The sequence below is a fragment of the Podarcis tiliguerta genome (assembly GCF_965153285.1).
Source record: "Podarcis tiliguerta genome assembly, chromosome: 2".
Taxonomy (NCBI): domain Eukaryota; kingdom Metazoa; phylum Chordata; class Lepidosauria; order Squamata; family Lacertidae; genus Podarcis; species Podarcis tiliguerta.
In genome coordinates this window covers 116,910,621-116,923,856 of record NC_139535.1, presented here as the reverse complement: position 1 = coordinate 116,923,856, position 13,236 = coordinate 116,910,621, and the positions used below count along the sequence as shown (strand labels likewise).

Here is a 13,236-nt window from a genome sequence, read left to right as displayed (position 1 = left end):
GCTTGCTTTTTCATTTGATTCTTGCAGGGTGTTTGAGCCCCTGAGTCCCTTCAGACTCTATGATTCTGTGGCTCTATAAAGTGATAGCTAATGTGGTGCCCTCCAGATGCTGTGGACTACAGTTCCCATGGTCCCTGACTGTTGGTGATGCTAACTGGGGTTGATGGGAGTTGTAGTTCGCAATATCTGGAGGGCACCACATAGGCTATTCCAGGTTGATACCAGCACTTCTTAGTTTTAATCTCTTACCAAACAATGCCCTTCTCCCCATCAGACTCTCATCTTTTGAGACCGTAGTTTGGGGAATCATCGGAGAGACAGAGATGCTGAAATGTCATCAGTTACTCAACATTGACTATCCTGCCATTGTTACTGGGCAAATACACTTCTTCCTCTGGGACCTGCATAGTTTTTTGCTGTCATTGTTAGGTATCTGTACTGACGTATCTGAAGATTGCCTTCCCCATTTCCCCCCAATCATTGTTGCGTCCAATTCTATGGTTGGTCATCTATTCTCTTAACATTTACCTTTTAGTCTCCCTTGTGGGACTGAGAGGCATGAACAGCGGAGATGTGTTGGGACTAACAGCTGAACTGTTGTCTTGTGGAATCCTCTTTCCATCCTCCATTCTTGCTCTTTTTATTCTGTGTTTTTGCTCTTGACCTGCTACCAGTATCCTATGCTAGTCCTTTTCATTAGTGAGTGGTATGCTTTCTCAACTCATAGAAGCTTTGTTGGGAGTGTTTGTGATGGCAGTAGAGATTATATAAACCCTCTCACCATATTGGGGATTTTTTATAGGACTCTGACTGGCTGAAGATTGATTGGCCAGTTAGGCTCCCTCTCATGCATCCAAAGCTTCTGGCAAAGATTATTTTTAGACAGTAGACAGAACAGCAAAACTGTTATCCACACTTAATTGGGTATAAGCTTCACTAAACACTGTGGGACTTATTTTCAAGAAAACGCTTGTAGGATTGTGCTCCGACTGATTTCTCTATCCTTTGTCCTTTTTGTCACTTAGATATCTTTTCAATTTTTACTTTAGAATGTTTACATGCTGTCTTTTAGATTAAAAAATTCATCCAAGCTGGCTTGCATGTTAAAAGTGCGTCATCAGCTGTGACAGAATAAAGCACACATATGCACACCCAACCTGAAACTCCTGAAAGGCAATTCAGATGACGCATTCTATACAACATACTGCTATATGTTATATAACATCAGCAGTAAAAGATTCCTACAGCTGAATAATGCTGCCTGTCCACAAGCCACCTGAAACTGTTCTCACAGCACAGCTTTCCAAAATGATTATTGTTGTGGACTTCTCAAGGTCAACAGGTAAGGCTTTCCAGAGTGCCATGCCTTTGTTAAGGCAGTACTTCCCAGGTGACTACATATAGTCTAAAATTCAGGATGGTAGTCAGCATTTTGCTCTTCAGCACCATTATTTTCATATTCCTTGTGACAAGGGGTTCACCAATACTATTTAGCCTTGTTTTGGTCCCATTGGGAGGTGTGGTGTTTCCTGTTCTTTACTGAAATCCCTTGCTGAAGTCTCCTGCGAACTTGCATCAGGTTCTTTTCTTCTTCTGAGTTAATAGGGGAAGGTATAGAATGAACTTTACATGTCCAAGTATGGCTCAATCAAAATTTACTTACTTTCTCTTTAAGAAGAGGATTTGTGGCTATGAATATGGAGATTTGCGCCAAGTACGCTACATGTAGATTCTTGGTGTTCTTGGCTTCTGTCTCCACAGTTGGAATGCACATGTGATGGAATGACCAGGTCAGTTGGGCCACGAATGCCCTGGTGTGCTCTCATATTAACAAACTGGGATTGCTTGCTGAGGGACTCCTTTCCATGGCTCACAGGAACATGAGTAGCCTGATTTTGGGCACTGCAAAAGTGTCAAGAGTGCAGTGCTCTGATAAATGTATTAAAGCATCATGAGTGGAAGCTGCAGTTCCTGTAGCACACTCTGCAACATCCTCTGTGACGAGCCTGGCTTCATTTTTCAGCTCCAAAATAATGTCACTCCCCAGACCTTGGATGTGAAGGGAATTAACCAACACCTATAGGCCTAGAGTGTGTTTTCTGTAGAACAATAGTGGCATCTCTTTGTGAGATGCTTGCACAGGTCTTAAGCTGTCTGGCTGCATTCCTTTCTTTTCCCTCCCTAAGCTCAACTGACCCTTTCCCTCTGATTCCAACAGTTTTACGACCCCAAAGTATTGGGGGAGGGCGGAGCATATGAGCTCTATGGCACAACACCAGGATAATTCAGACTCCGGAATGAAGGAGGCGGCTGGTACGTGGGCCTCATAGCATGCCCTTCTGCCTTGCAAACTGTCTTGATTGCCGCAAGCATAAGCCTCTTGATGAACAAAAAGCCAGTTTGCTTCCTTCCGTTTTGCCCTTCAGTGCTTCCAAAGTGTGATTGCAAAGCTTGTATTTGTGCCTAAAAATAATATGCTGTGTGGCTCGTGTTTCCTCCCCTTCTCTCTTTTAAGAAACGAGATAAAATAGAATTGGTGAAGTTAAGTCTGCCTTGCGTGTCTTGGGTCCTTTTCACTTGGCCTGGATGGAAACTTTCTGGTAATATATCTTGGCTTAGGTGTTTCCAGATCATTCTAACCTCTTAACTCTGTGTGTGCAGTCTTCTTCTGTATGGCTATTAATGTTGGTGGGAGATAGCTTCCATTTTAGAACTGGCTTACTAAATTGCAAGCTGCATTAACTCATTTAGAAGCATTGACTCTGTTCTGACCCTCATTCAGTGCTGGGAATGATACCAGAGAAACTTGATAATTATGTATGGAACAGTTTAAATATGCATAGCATCATACAGTCCCAATCTCTCTCTTTCTTCCTCGCAACAGCCTTATGAAGCAAGTGGTGATTTTTCTTACTGTTTGAGAAAGTGAAGCAGTCTTTGCCCTTGGACCACATTGGATTCACTGGCATTCGCAAGGCATTGCCTCTTGACCTCCGTTCACCATCTCTGCTCTCAAACTAAATGACTGAATGTGCAGAATAGCGTTTGTGGGTATAATAGTAATAATAATAATAATAATAATAATAATAATAATAATAATGATGATGTACAGTCGTACCTTGGAAGTCAAACAGAATCTGTTCCAGAAGTCCGTTCAACTTCCAAAACATTCGGAAACCAAAGCACAGCTTCTGATTGGCTGCAGGAAACTCCTACCACAAATCGGAAGCCACTGAAACTTCCAAAAATAGTTTGCAAATGGGAACAATCACTTCCAGGTTTGCAGCATTCGGGAGCCAAAATGTTTGAGAACTAAGGTGTTCAAAAACCAAGGTACAACTGTAATGATATTTATACCCCGCCCATCTGGCTGGGTTTCCCCAGCCACTCTGGGCGGCTCCTAGCAGAATAGTAAAAATACATCAAACATTAAAAACTTCCCTAAACAGAGCTGCCTTCAGGTGTCTTCTAAAAGTCAGATAGTTGTTTATTTCCTTGACATCTGATGGGAGGATGTTCCACAGGGCAGGTGCCATTACCAAGAAGGCCCTCTGCCTGGTTCCCTGTAGCTTTATTTCTCGCAGTGAGGGAAAGGCCAGAAGGGCCTCAAAGCTGGACCTCAGTGTCTGGGCAGAACGATGGGGGTGGAGACACTCCTTCAGGTATACTAGGCTGAGACCGTTTAGGGCTTTAAAGATCAGCACCAACACTTTTTGAATCGTGCTCAGAAATGCACTGGGAGCCAGTGTACGTCTTTCAGGACTGGTGTTATATGGTCCTGGCAGCCACTCCTGGTCACTAGTCTAGCTGCTGCATTCTGGCTTAGTGGTAGTTTCCGAGTCACCTTCAAAGGTAGCCCCACATAGAGCGCATTGCAGTGGTCCAAGCGGGAGATAAGCAGAGCATGCACCACTCTGGTGAGACAGTCCACGGGCAGATAGGGTCTCATCTTGCGTACCAGATAGAGCTGGTAGACAGATGCCCTGGACACAGAATTGACCTGCGCCTCCATGGACAGCTGTAAGTCCAAAATGACTCCCAGGCTGTGTACCTGGTCCTCAGGGGCACAGTTATCCCATTCAGGACCAGGGAGTCCCCCACCCCTGCCCACCCCATCCCCCCAAAACAGTACTTCTGTCTTGTCAGGATTCAACCTCAATCAGTTATCCGCCATCCATCCTCCAACCAATTCCAGACACTCACACAGGACATTCACTGGTTCTGACTGGAAGGCGAGGTTGAGCTGGGTATCAACTACATACTGGTGAACACCCAGCCCAAACCCCAATAGAACTCTCCCCCTGCATACACCCCCCCATCTGCTCCAGATTCCCCCCCCCCCCAAAAAAAACCTTGTGTAACAGATTGGGGGCAGTGCATGGGGAAAGGAAGGGCTGCACATACAGTGATTTAGTTAGATACAAACCATAGTATATTTTAACACTGGTTTATTATGATGTTCAAATCAATGCACTGTTTATGTATTTGATAGGTCAGACTGCCCCATGTCAGAAGACTTCCAGCTGAATGAGCTTGCAGTCACAACCCTGTGCAAATAATTTGCCTGATCATTTTGCTGCAGTTACTGTTTTCTCTGAAGCATATTGGGTCTTGCAGTTTTTTTGCCACAAAGGATCTATCCCAGATTGGTTCATTCCTGTAGGCCCGATAAATAGCTTTGATCTTTCCCAGAAACCTGAAGTAAGGAAAAGCTACAAACTCCATTGGTTCTCTTGGTGGCTGACAATAACTGGAGTGCTCTCAATTTGAGTCTAGTCCAAAGGCACATGACACAGTTCTGCGGTTTTGAAGCCAAGTAGGTCAGGCCCTTTTAGGTATTTTGACGGGAGACTGCATGGGAACTGTATGTAAACAGCTATGTACTCTTTGGAGGGAAAGTGAAGTGAAAGTGGAATAAAGTCATGAGGAATAGTGTACTGCAAGGATCAGGAATCTGGACTTCCAGATGGGACGAACTCCCATGACCCCTGACCATTGCCCATGGTGCCTGAGGGTGTTGGGAGTTGAAGCCCAACAGCAACACTGGAGGACCACAGGTGCCCCCTCTTTGGTCCTATGTATGCAGGGTCGTCACACCATATTCAGCATTAGTCAGTATACGATACCTACTATTTTGTTCTCTCTACTCAGTCATCCATGTGTATTCTGTACCCACTGACTTGGCCTATGCAGTGTGTATGCTGTGATTCTGGGGCAGCACAGAGAACATGCAGAATCCGGTGGGATTCAACTTCCTGAATATCTAACCTTTAATGTTTGTAAAGACAAGTTTCTAGACCCTATGGTTGCAATTACATTCTTGAAAATGTGTAGGTGATGCCTGTGGAAATAACAGACGCCAGCAGAGCTTCCATGTCCTCCAGTAGACTTTTTTTCTCCCCCTCCCCCCGGCAAAGACAGAACATTTTGTTTTTTCTTTCTTTTTTTAACCATTTTTTGCAGTTTAAATTTACAAAACGATATTGAGCAAATTTGCTTAATTTGTGTAATTTATATGTGTTGCAGACTTGAACCCTTCATTCCATAATACACAATCCCCAACAAAGCAGGCATCACAGTCCGGTCCCCCCATAAACAAGACATGCTGGATGCCTGCAACCGGTCAACTCATACATATCACTTCAGCTTAGGACTGGTTTTAAAGTTACCTCAGCACTGCAGCTTCCGCTGCAGAAGAAAGGGCTGTGGCAACTGAAATTCAGGCTGGCCCCTCAGCATTGCCATCTCCCTTGCCAGCAAACAGTCTCTCACACAGAGGCCAGGCCCAGATATGTATGCCGATGAGTCACCTTCACTCATCTCTCCATGATCATATCAATACAGATCACTTCCTGATCTTTTGTAGCAGCCCAGGCTGCTGGTACATTTTCCGTGTTTTTCCTGGCTTGTGAACTGGAGGGTGCTTAAAAGAAACTCCCTGTGGGAGATTCACTCTCCTAAATGTGGAAGCCTACACAACAATCAGTTTAATCCTTCTCTTTTGGACTCATTCTCATAATCAAGTTTCAGAGGTGATTAACTCCAGACTGTTATCACAGAGTTTTTATCCTGGGATAAGTCCATGGACAAGAATTGACAGTCCAGTTTGACCATAGCTCCTGAGTTAGTGACAGATCCCTAAGAACTGCCTTGCCAAAAGGTCTTCCTAGCCTGGGATTGTGTCTCCTGCAGTGGCAAGCTAGGTGCCCCTAAGGAAAACTCACTGGAGGAGCACAAGGTGGGGGGAGACATCCTGAGAGATGCTGGTACTTGGGGTGATGAATGTGGGCATAAAGTTTAAAACACGCCCTCTACCCTTCTGATTGAACACCGCTTCTAAATGCTATCTAGAACAAAGGAAACTGTGAGCTGTGGTGGATGGGCTTGTGAGGTACAGAAAGACAGATGTATAAAAGAGAAGCAACTGTATGGGCAAAGGGCGACCTCAGGGCAGCAGGGTGGGGTCAGTAATGGCAAAAAACCATGGATCCTTATGACTTTTTAAAGGCATCTCCTCCAAACAACCATCAAATTGAACCTGCCATTGGTTTCTGTGGCTTGCATTGTAACCCACCCTTCCCCAAGCTATCCAGCACTTACTGCAGCCACTATAGTACGTGGATTTGTTCCAAGGGTCCATGTTTTGTGCCATGATGGCATTGACAGGTGCTGAATATGTACTGTATTTTTCGCTCTATAAGACGCACCAGACCACAAGACGCACCTAGTTTTTGGAGGAGGAAAACAAGAAAAAATATATTCTGAATCTCAGAAGCCAGAACAGCAAGAGGGATCGCTGCGCAGTGAAAGCAGCAATCCCTCTTGCTGTTCTGGCTTCTGGGATAGCTGCGCAGCCTGCATTCGCTCCATAAGACGCACACACATTTCCCCTTACTATTTAGGAGGGAAAAAGTGAGTCTTATAGAGCAAAAATTACGGTAGTTTTTACAGGTCATTCCATGGAGGTAGGCAGGGCTTTCTTTTAGCCAGAACTCTGTTCCGGCACCCCTCAGGTGGGTGCCATTGCCATTTGAAGAGGACAAGAGAGGTGTTTGTGGTGAGTTCCAGCACCTATTTTTCTAGAAAAATAGCACTGGAGATAGGTACGATATTTCTTTTGATGGTGGCTTGGAGTAAATCCCAGGTAAAAATTATGCAAATACAAGAAAATCCATTTTTCAACCCTACAGTCTTCCTTTCCCATGCTTTGAGGCAACCTATTTTGTGACTATTTGACCCCTGGACTAAAGCAACATTTTCTTCACCGCTCTTAATCCTCACCATAACCTTCCTCCTTGGTTGTCTCCATCTGAAGCCCATTGTCTTGACTGGCGGTTCCCTGCTATGAGTCTCTAGCTTAGTCTTCCTAGGCTAATCCTGTCTGAACTGCTGTATTAACTTTGTTGATAACCCAAACGTTCCTGAATGCTCTTCCTGTAAGTATATACTGTATACATTTTCATAGGTTCTTGATGCAACTTTGAACTTAATTTATTGTTGGTTGTACGCCACGCTAGGACCGCATGAAGCTGCCTTAGAAAGATGCCTAGTACTGCGCCAGGCCACTGGTTAGTCAAGCTCAGTACTGCCTATGCCAACTCATAGCAGTCCTCCAGGATTTCAGACCAGGATCTTTCCCACCTGTACCTGGAAGTGCCAGAGATTGAATCTGAGACCTGCTGCATGCAAAGCAGGTGTGCTGGTACCCCTGAGCCATGGCCCTTTCCCAAAGGTCCACCCTGCTGATATGCTTTGACAGGCTTCCTCAACCTCGGCCCTCCAGATGTTTTTGGCCTACAACTCCCATGATCCCTAGCTAGCAGGACCAGTGGTCAGGGATGATGGGAATTGTAGTCTCAAAACACCTGGAGGGCCGAGTTTGAGGAAGAAGCCTGTTCCTGGAGAAACTAACAGCATAGCTTTAGTGCCCAAGTCTTAGGTTGCAAATGGCATGGCATTCGGCCAGATGTCACTTCCTCCGGGGGCTCTTGGTAGACAAGAACTCTCCTCTCAAGGCCTTGCCTTGGTGCTGTTACATTCTCCTGACATGTGCTGCTTTGTACAAGAGAAGCCAGTGGCTTCACATTTGCTTTCCTTCTTTAGATCAATGAGCTGAGTCAAGTTCCCCAGCCAGTGATGCTGCTTCCTGATGACTTCAAAGCGAATTCTAAAATAAAGGTGAACAATCATCTCTTCAACAGGTGAGGACCGGTGGTGCATATGTCTAGGAGCAGAAAGGCACATAGTCTTCCTAGCCCAACTTCAGATTCCACCCCTGCTGCTTGAGATCCTTTAACTGGAAGTGCAAGGTATTAGGCTTGGGACTTTCAGTCATGATGGCTATGTATTACCTCCACTATCAGAGGCAGTATACCTCTATATACCTGTTGCAGGAGGGAGCTGTGGTGCTCAACTCTTTCTTGTGGGCTTCCCTCAGGCATCTGTGAGAAAAGACTGCAGATGCTGTACCCCAGGGACATCGTTCCTCCGAATGCACATGCTATAATACAGGGGAAGCTAGCATAGCACCCTCCAGCTCTCACCATAAGTCAACTATTAGCAACACTCTCATTTTAAGAGCATAGCCTGCACATGGGCGGCGGTGTAGGTGTCTAGGTCTCCTATGACTGTGCCGCAGGGGAGGACAGGTGTTTTCTGTTAAGGGCCTCATTCCTTCAGGATAGCTGGTTGGGGACTGCATGTTAGCGATGGATGGAGGGCACTCCAAAAATGTTATGGATTATTGAACCTGAATGATGACTGCCCTTCTTCCATCTTTACCTTCGCTCAGAATTTCTAGTCCCAGGCCAGCCTACTTACTCTTGGGAAGAGTAGTAAGCCCCCACTTGGTTTGAAAGGTTTACTCTCAAATAACTGTACAGAGATTATTGTTTTTAATTCAGCAGACCAGTGCAGCTACTGCTCTAGAAAGCATGTGAAAATAATTCTTTTCTGACTTTGGTGTGACCGCACACAGAGAGAGCAGAAACCAAGAAGAAAACGTCTTTTTCCCAAGCTTTGATACCAGGAAAAAGATTTGTTAAACACATCAGTTTACTTCTGTCAAATAATATATGGCCCTTTTTATTCTGAATCCACACAGGAAGAGAGGGGTGACGGTGGGGAAACAGCTTTTTAAAGCTATGGAAATTACCGTATTTTTCGCCCTATAGGGTGCACTGGCCCATAGGGCGCACCTAGTTTTTTTTTTTGGGGGGGGATAAATAAATAAATAATTATTCCCCCCCCCCCCAGCCATGGGGCTGGGGCAGAGTAAGCCCAAGCTTCCCCCGACCCCAGCCCCCAGAACAGGCTGCTATCTGCAAGCCTTCGGAGCTTCCTAAAGCCTGGAGAGCGAGAGGGGTCGGTCAGCGAAAGCCTGCATTCGCCCCATAGGACGCAAAAACATTTCCCCTTCATTTTTGGAGGAGAAAAAGTGCGTCCTATGGGGCGAAAAATACGGTAAGGAGGAAGGTAGGACCGCTGAAGGGATGGAAGGGTGGGGTGGTGTCAGAAGGTATTAGGAGCTGCATGTGGCCACAGGTTACCCACCTCTGTTGTAGCACTCCAGAAAGGCCAGCAATTGCTTGATTTGAACCTTCCTCCAGGAAAAGTACAAAAAAATTGAATAGCGTATGCAAAGCTGGACAAAAAAATCATTTCCCACTCACACACTGTCCCCTCTGCCTGGTATTTAATGCTTAGTATTAAAGGAAGATTGTTCTGCCCGTCTGGTCATGAGACCATTTGCATAATAATGGAGGATTACACCCTGTGGTAGAGGATACTAATGGGCAGGGGATTATGGGGCTTGGGTCGCAGATTACTGAGATAATGCCCAGATTGACTTGGTAGCTATTACTAGGCCTTGCTCACTTGTCAGAAAAACTGGCCTTCTGGTAAGGAGGCAGAAGTAGCTTGGTTGCGTATAAGACTGGGTTGTAATGGGCTGCTTCTGATGGAGAGCTGGTCCCATCTACAGCAGGAGAAGGTGAGGCCTGGACCACAAACATAGCAGAGTCGGAGGTGATGGTCTGGGCTGTACCACTTCAAACTGCTGCAAGGTGGGCAGAATCAAACTTCATCATGCTTCTTTATTTGTTGAAACCAAAACCCACCCTGTAAATAGAAACTAGCGCAACAGGGAGCGAACAGGCTGGGCTGCAGTCTTCACTGATGCAGTGGCGGTGCAGGGGGGCCGGCCGCACCGGGCGCAACATCTGGGGGGAGGCGCGCTCGCGCTCGCAGCTCTCTGCCCCTACCTGGCTCACTCACTCTCTCTCACTGCTGTGCGAATCCGATCCGAGCCGCCGGGTCGCCGCCCACTGTGGAGGGGGGGGGTGCCAGGCGTGCGATGCGGTGCGGAGAGAGAGCGAGGGACTATCTGGGGGAGGGACAGTGCAGCAGGGGGGGGGCGGGCGCAAATTACTTGCCTTGCCCCGGGTTAGGGGGCGCAAATTACTTGCCTTGCCCCGGGTGCTGACAACCCACGCAACGCCACTGCACTGATGTGCTAGGTTCTTATTTTTGTGCAGAAGGGGGGAGGCTTTTCTGTTTTTGTTTTTTCATAGAAGTGCATTCAGAAATGTGATTCTCCCCACCCCAGTTCAGCTCCCTCCTCCAGCTCACCCTGCTGCATGTGCAGTCCGAGTTTTGGAGTAGCAGCTAACTCTGTCACTCGACTCTTGCAGAGAAAACCTGCCCAGCCATTTCAAATTCAAGGAATACTGCCCGCAGGTCTTCCGCAATCTTCGCGAACGTTTCAGCATTGATGACCAGGATTACCAGGTATGTGGGCCTCGTCTTACACTTCAGACTCTTACAAGCCTGCCCAAAACTTTAGGTACTCAGCTGCAGTGTGCAGGCAGTATCTCTGCCTCCGACCCCCTTACTGCTGTCATATACTGGACTTCAGAGTGTAATGCACGAGGCTGAAAGCCTTCTTGACCAAGGCAGCCTTGTTGTGGAACTCCTTTCCCAGAGATGCCCTCCAGGCCTGCTTTTGGAGAATCATAGAATCATAGAATCATAGAGTTGGAAGAGACCACAAGGGTCATCGAGTCCAACCCCCTGCCAAGCAGGAAACACCATCAGAGCACTCCTGACATATGGTTGTCAAGCCTCTGCTTAAAGACCTCCAAAGAAGGAGACTCCACCACACTCCTTGGCAGCAAATTCCACTGTCGACCAGCTCTTACTGTCAGGAAGTTCTTCCTAATGTTTAGGTGGAATCTTCTTTCTTGTAGTTTGGATCCATTGCTCCGTGTCCGCTTCTCTGGAGCAGCAGAAAACAACCTTTCTCCCTCCTCTATGTGACATCCTTTTATATATTTGAACATGGCTATCATATCACCCCTTAACCTCCTCTTCTCCAGGCTAAACATGCCCAGCTCCCTTAGCCGTTCCTCATAAGGCATCGTTTCCAGGCCTTTGACCATTTTGGTTGCCCTCCTCTGGACACGTTCCAGTTTGTCAGTGTCCTTCTTGAACTGTGGTGCCCAGAACTGGACACAGTACTCCAGGTGAGGTCTGACCAGAGCAGAATACAGTGGCACTATTACTTCCCTTGATCTAGATGCTATACTCCTATTGATGCAGCCCAGAATTGCATTGGCTTTTTTAGCTGCCGCGTCACACTGTTGGCTCATGTCAAGTTTGTGGTCAACCAAGACTCCTAGATCCTTTTCACATGTACTGCTCTCAAGCCAGGTGTCACCCATCTTGTATTTGTGCCTCTCATTTTTTTTGCCCAAGTGCAATACTTTACATTTCTCCCTGTTAAAATTCATCTTGTTTGTTTTGGCCCAGTTCTCTAATCTGTCAAGGTCGTTTTGAAGTGTGATCCTGTCTTCTGGGGTGTTAGCCACCCCTCCCAGTTTGGTGTCATCTGCAAATTTGATCAGGATGCCCTTGAGTCCATCATCCAAGTCGTTGATAAAGATGTTGAATAAGACCGGGCCCAAGACAGAACCCTGTGGCACCCCACTAGTCACTCTTCTCCAGGATGAAGAGGAACCATTGATGAGCACCCTTTGGGTCCGGTCAGTCAGCCAGTTACAAATCCACTGAGTGGTAGCATAGTCAAGACCGCATTTTACCAGCTTCTTTACAAGAATATCATGGGGCACCTTGTCAAATGCCTTGCTGAAATCAAGGTAGACTACATCCACTGCGTTCCCTTCATCTACCAGGCTTGTAATTCTGTCAAAAAATGAGATCAGGTTAGTCTGACATGACTTATTTTTCAGAAATCCATGCTGACTATTGGTGATCACAGCATTCCTTTCTAGGTGCTCACAGATTGTTTGCTTAATGATCTGCTCCAGAATCTTCCCTGGTATTGATGTTAGACTGACTGGGCGGTAATTATTTGGGTCCTCTCTTTTCCCCTTTTTGAAAATAGGGACAACATTTGCCCTCCTCCAGTCCGCCGGGACTTCGCCTGTTCTAAATTTCTGGAGAAATTGCTAATGCTTTCCCCGTTAGGCTTCTGCTGTTTTAGAAGAAAGCTAATGAGAAGGTGTTTTCTTACTGGGTTCATTCAGATTTTATAGTTGCTGTTATTTTATTATATATTCAGGTTTTATAGTTTTGTGATTTTGTCCAGGTTTTATAGTTTTTTTAGTACAGTATGTATCTGCTAGTTTTAAATTTAAAATCATCCATGTTTTTCGAACACTGAGAATGCTGGTTCGAAAGCAAGTTTGAAATTCAGCTAATAAATCAGAGTGTAGACTTCCAGTGTGGAGCTAATTGGGAGGGTTATAAATTGCTCAGCTGGACACACTGCAGGAAGATTGCCGCATAAGGCGCAATCATAGGCTACTAATAAGCTCACTGGAGGCATTGGTTGCAGGCATGTTCCCATGAGAGAAATTGATGTTTGAGGTGGGATAAGGCCAGTGTTCTGACTGCAGCCATAGATTACTGCCTTTGTTCCTGAATTTGCTTGCCCAGGCACAGCAGTAGTTATGACACCTGTTACAAATAGCCAGTTGGGTACTGAGTTGTGTATGAACACCCAATGGGAGTTGGAAGGCTTAAGAGAATGAGCTATTACCGTATTTTGCGCACCATAGGACGCACCGGCCCATAGGACACACCTAGTTTTTTGGGGGGGAAATAAAGAAAAAATATTTTATTTCCCCCTCCAGGTGCGGGGCTGGAAGAGGAACAGGAACAGCGGGAAGACGTGCTCCACCTCCCCGCTGACCCCCGAGCTTGTGGGGCTGGCGA

General features: G+C 46.2%; 2 protein-coding genes across 4 annotated transcripts in view; one reads left to right on the top strand and one right to left on the bottom strand.

Annotated features, from left to right (window-relative positions):
• The window catches only part of LOC310671915 (rho guanine nucleotide exchange factor 11-like), a 79,007-nt gene that overhangs the window by 12,167 nt on the left and 53,604 nt on the right, over positions 1-13,236 (bottom strand). The gene's annotated exons all lie outside the window — the stretch shown is intronic.
• Positions 1-13,236, top strand: part of PIP4K2C (phosphatidylinositol-5-phosphate 4-kinase type 2 gamma) — a 36,866-nt gene that overhangs the window by 2,067 nt on the left and 21,563 nt on the right. The window contains exons 1-4 of one of the 3 annotated variants that reach the window (XM_083428304.1): positions 1,209-1,342; positions 2,219-2,313; positions 8,104-8,201; positions 10,692-10,788. In XM_083428304.1, the coding sequence (XP_083284430.1) occupies positions 8,137-8,201; positions 10,692-10,788 (162 nt within the window). In that variant the 5' untranslated portion in view covers positions 1,209-1,342; positions 2,219-2,313; positions 8,104-8,136. Of the gene's footprint in view, positions 1-1,208; positions 1,343-2,218; positions 2,314-2,515; positions 2,601-8,103; positions 8,202-10,691; positions 10,789-13,236 lie in introns of those variants that run through there. The other 2 variants (XM_083428305.1, XM_083428303.1) reach the window with 2 other exon arrangements.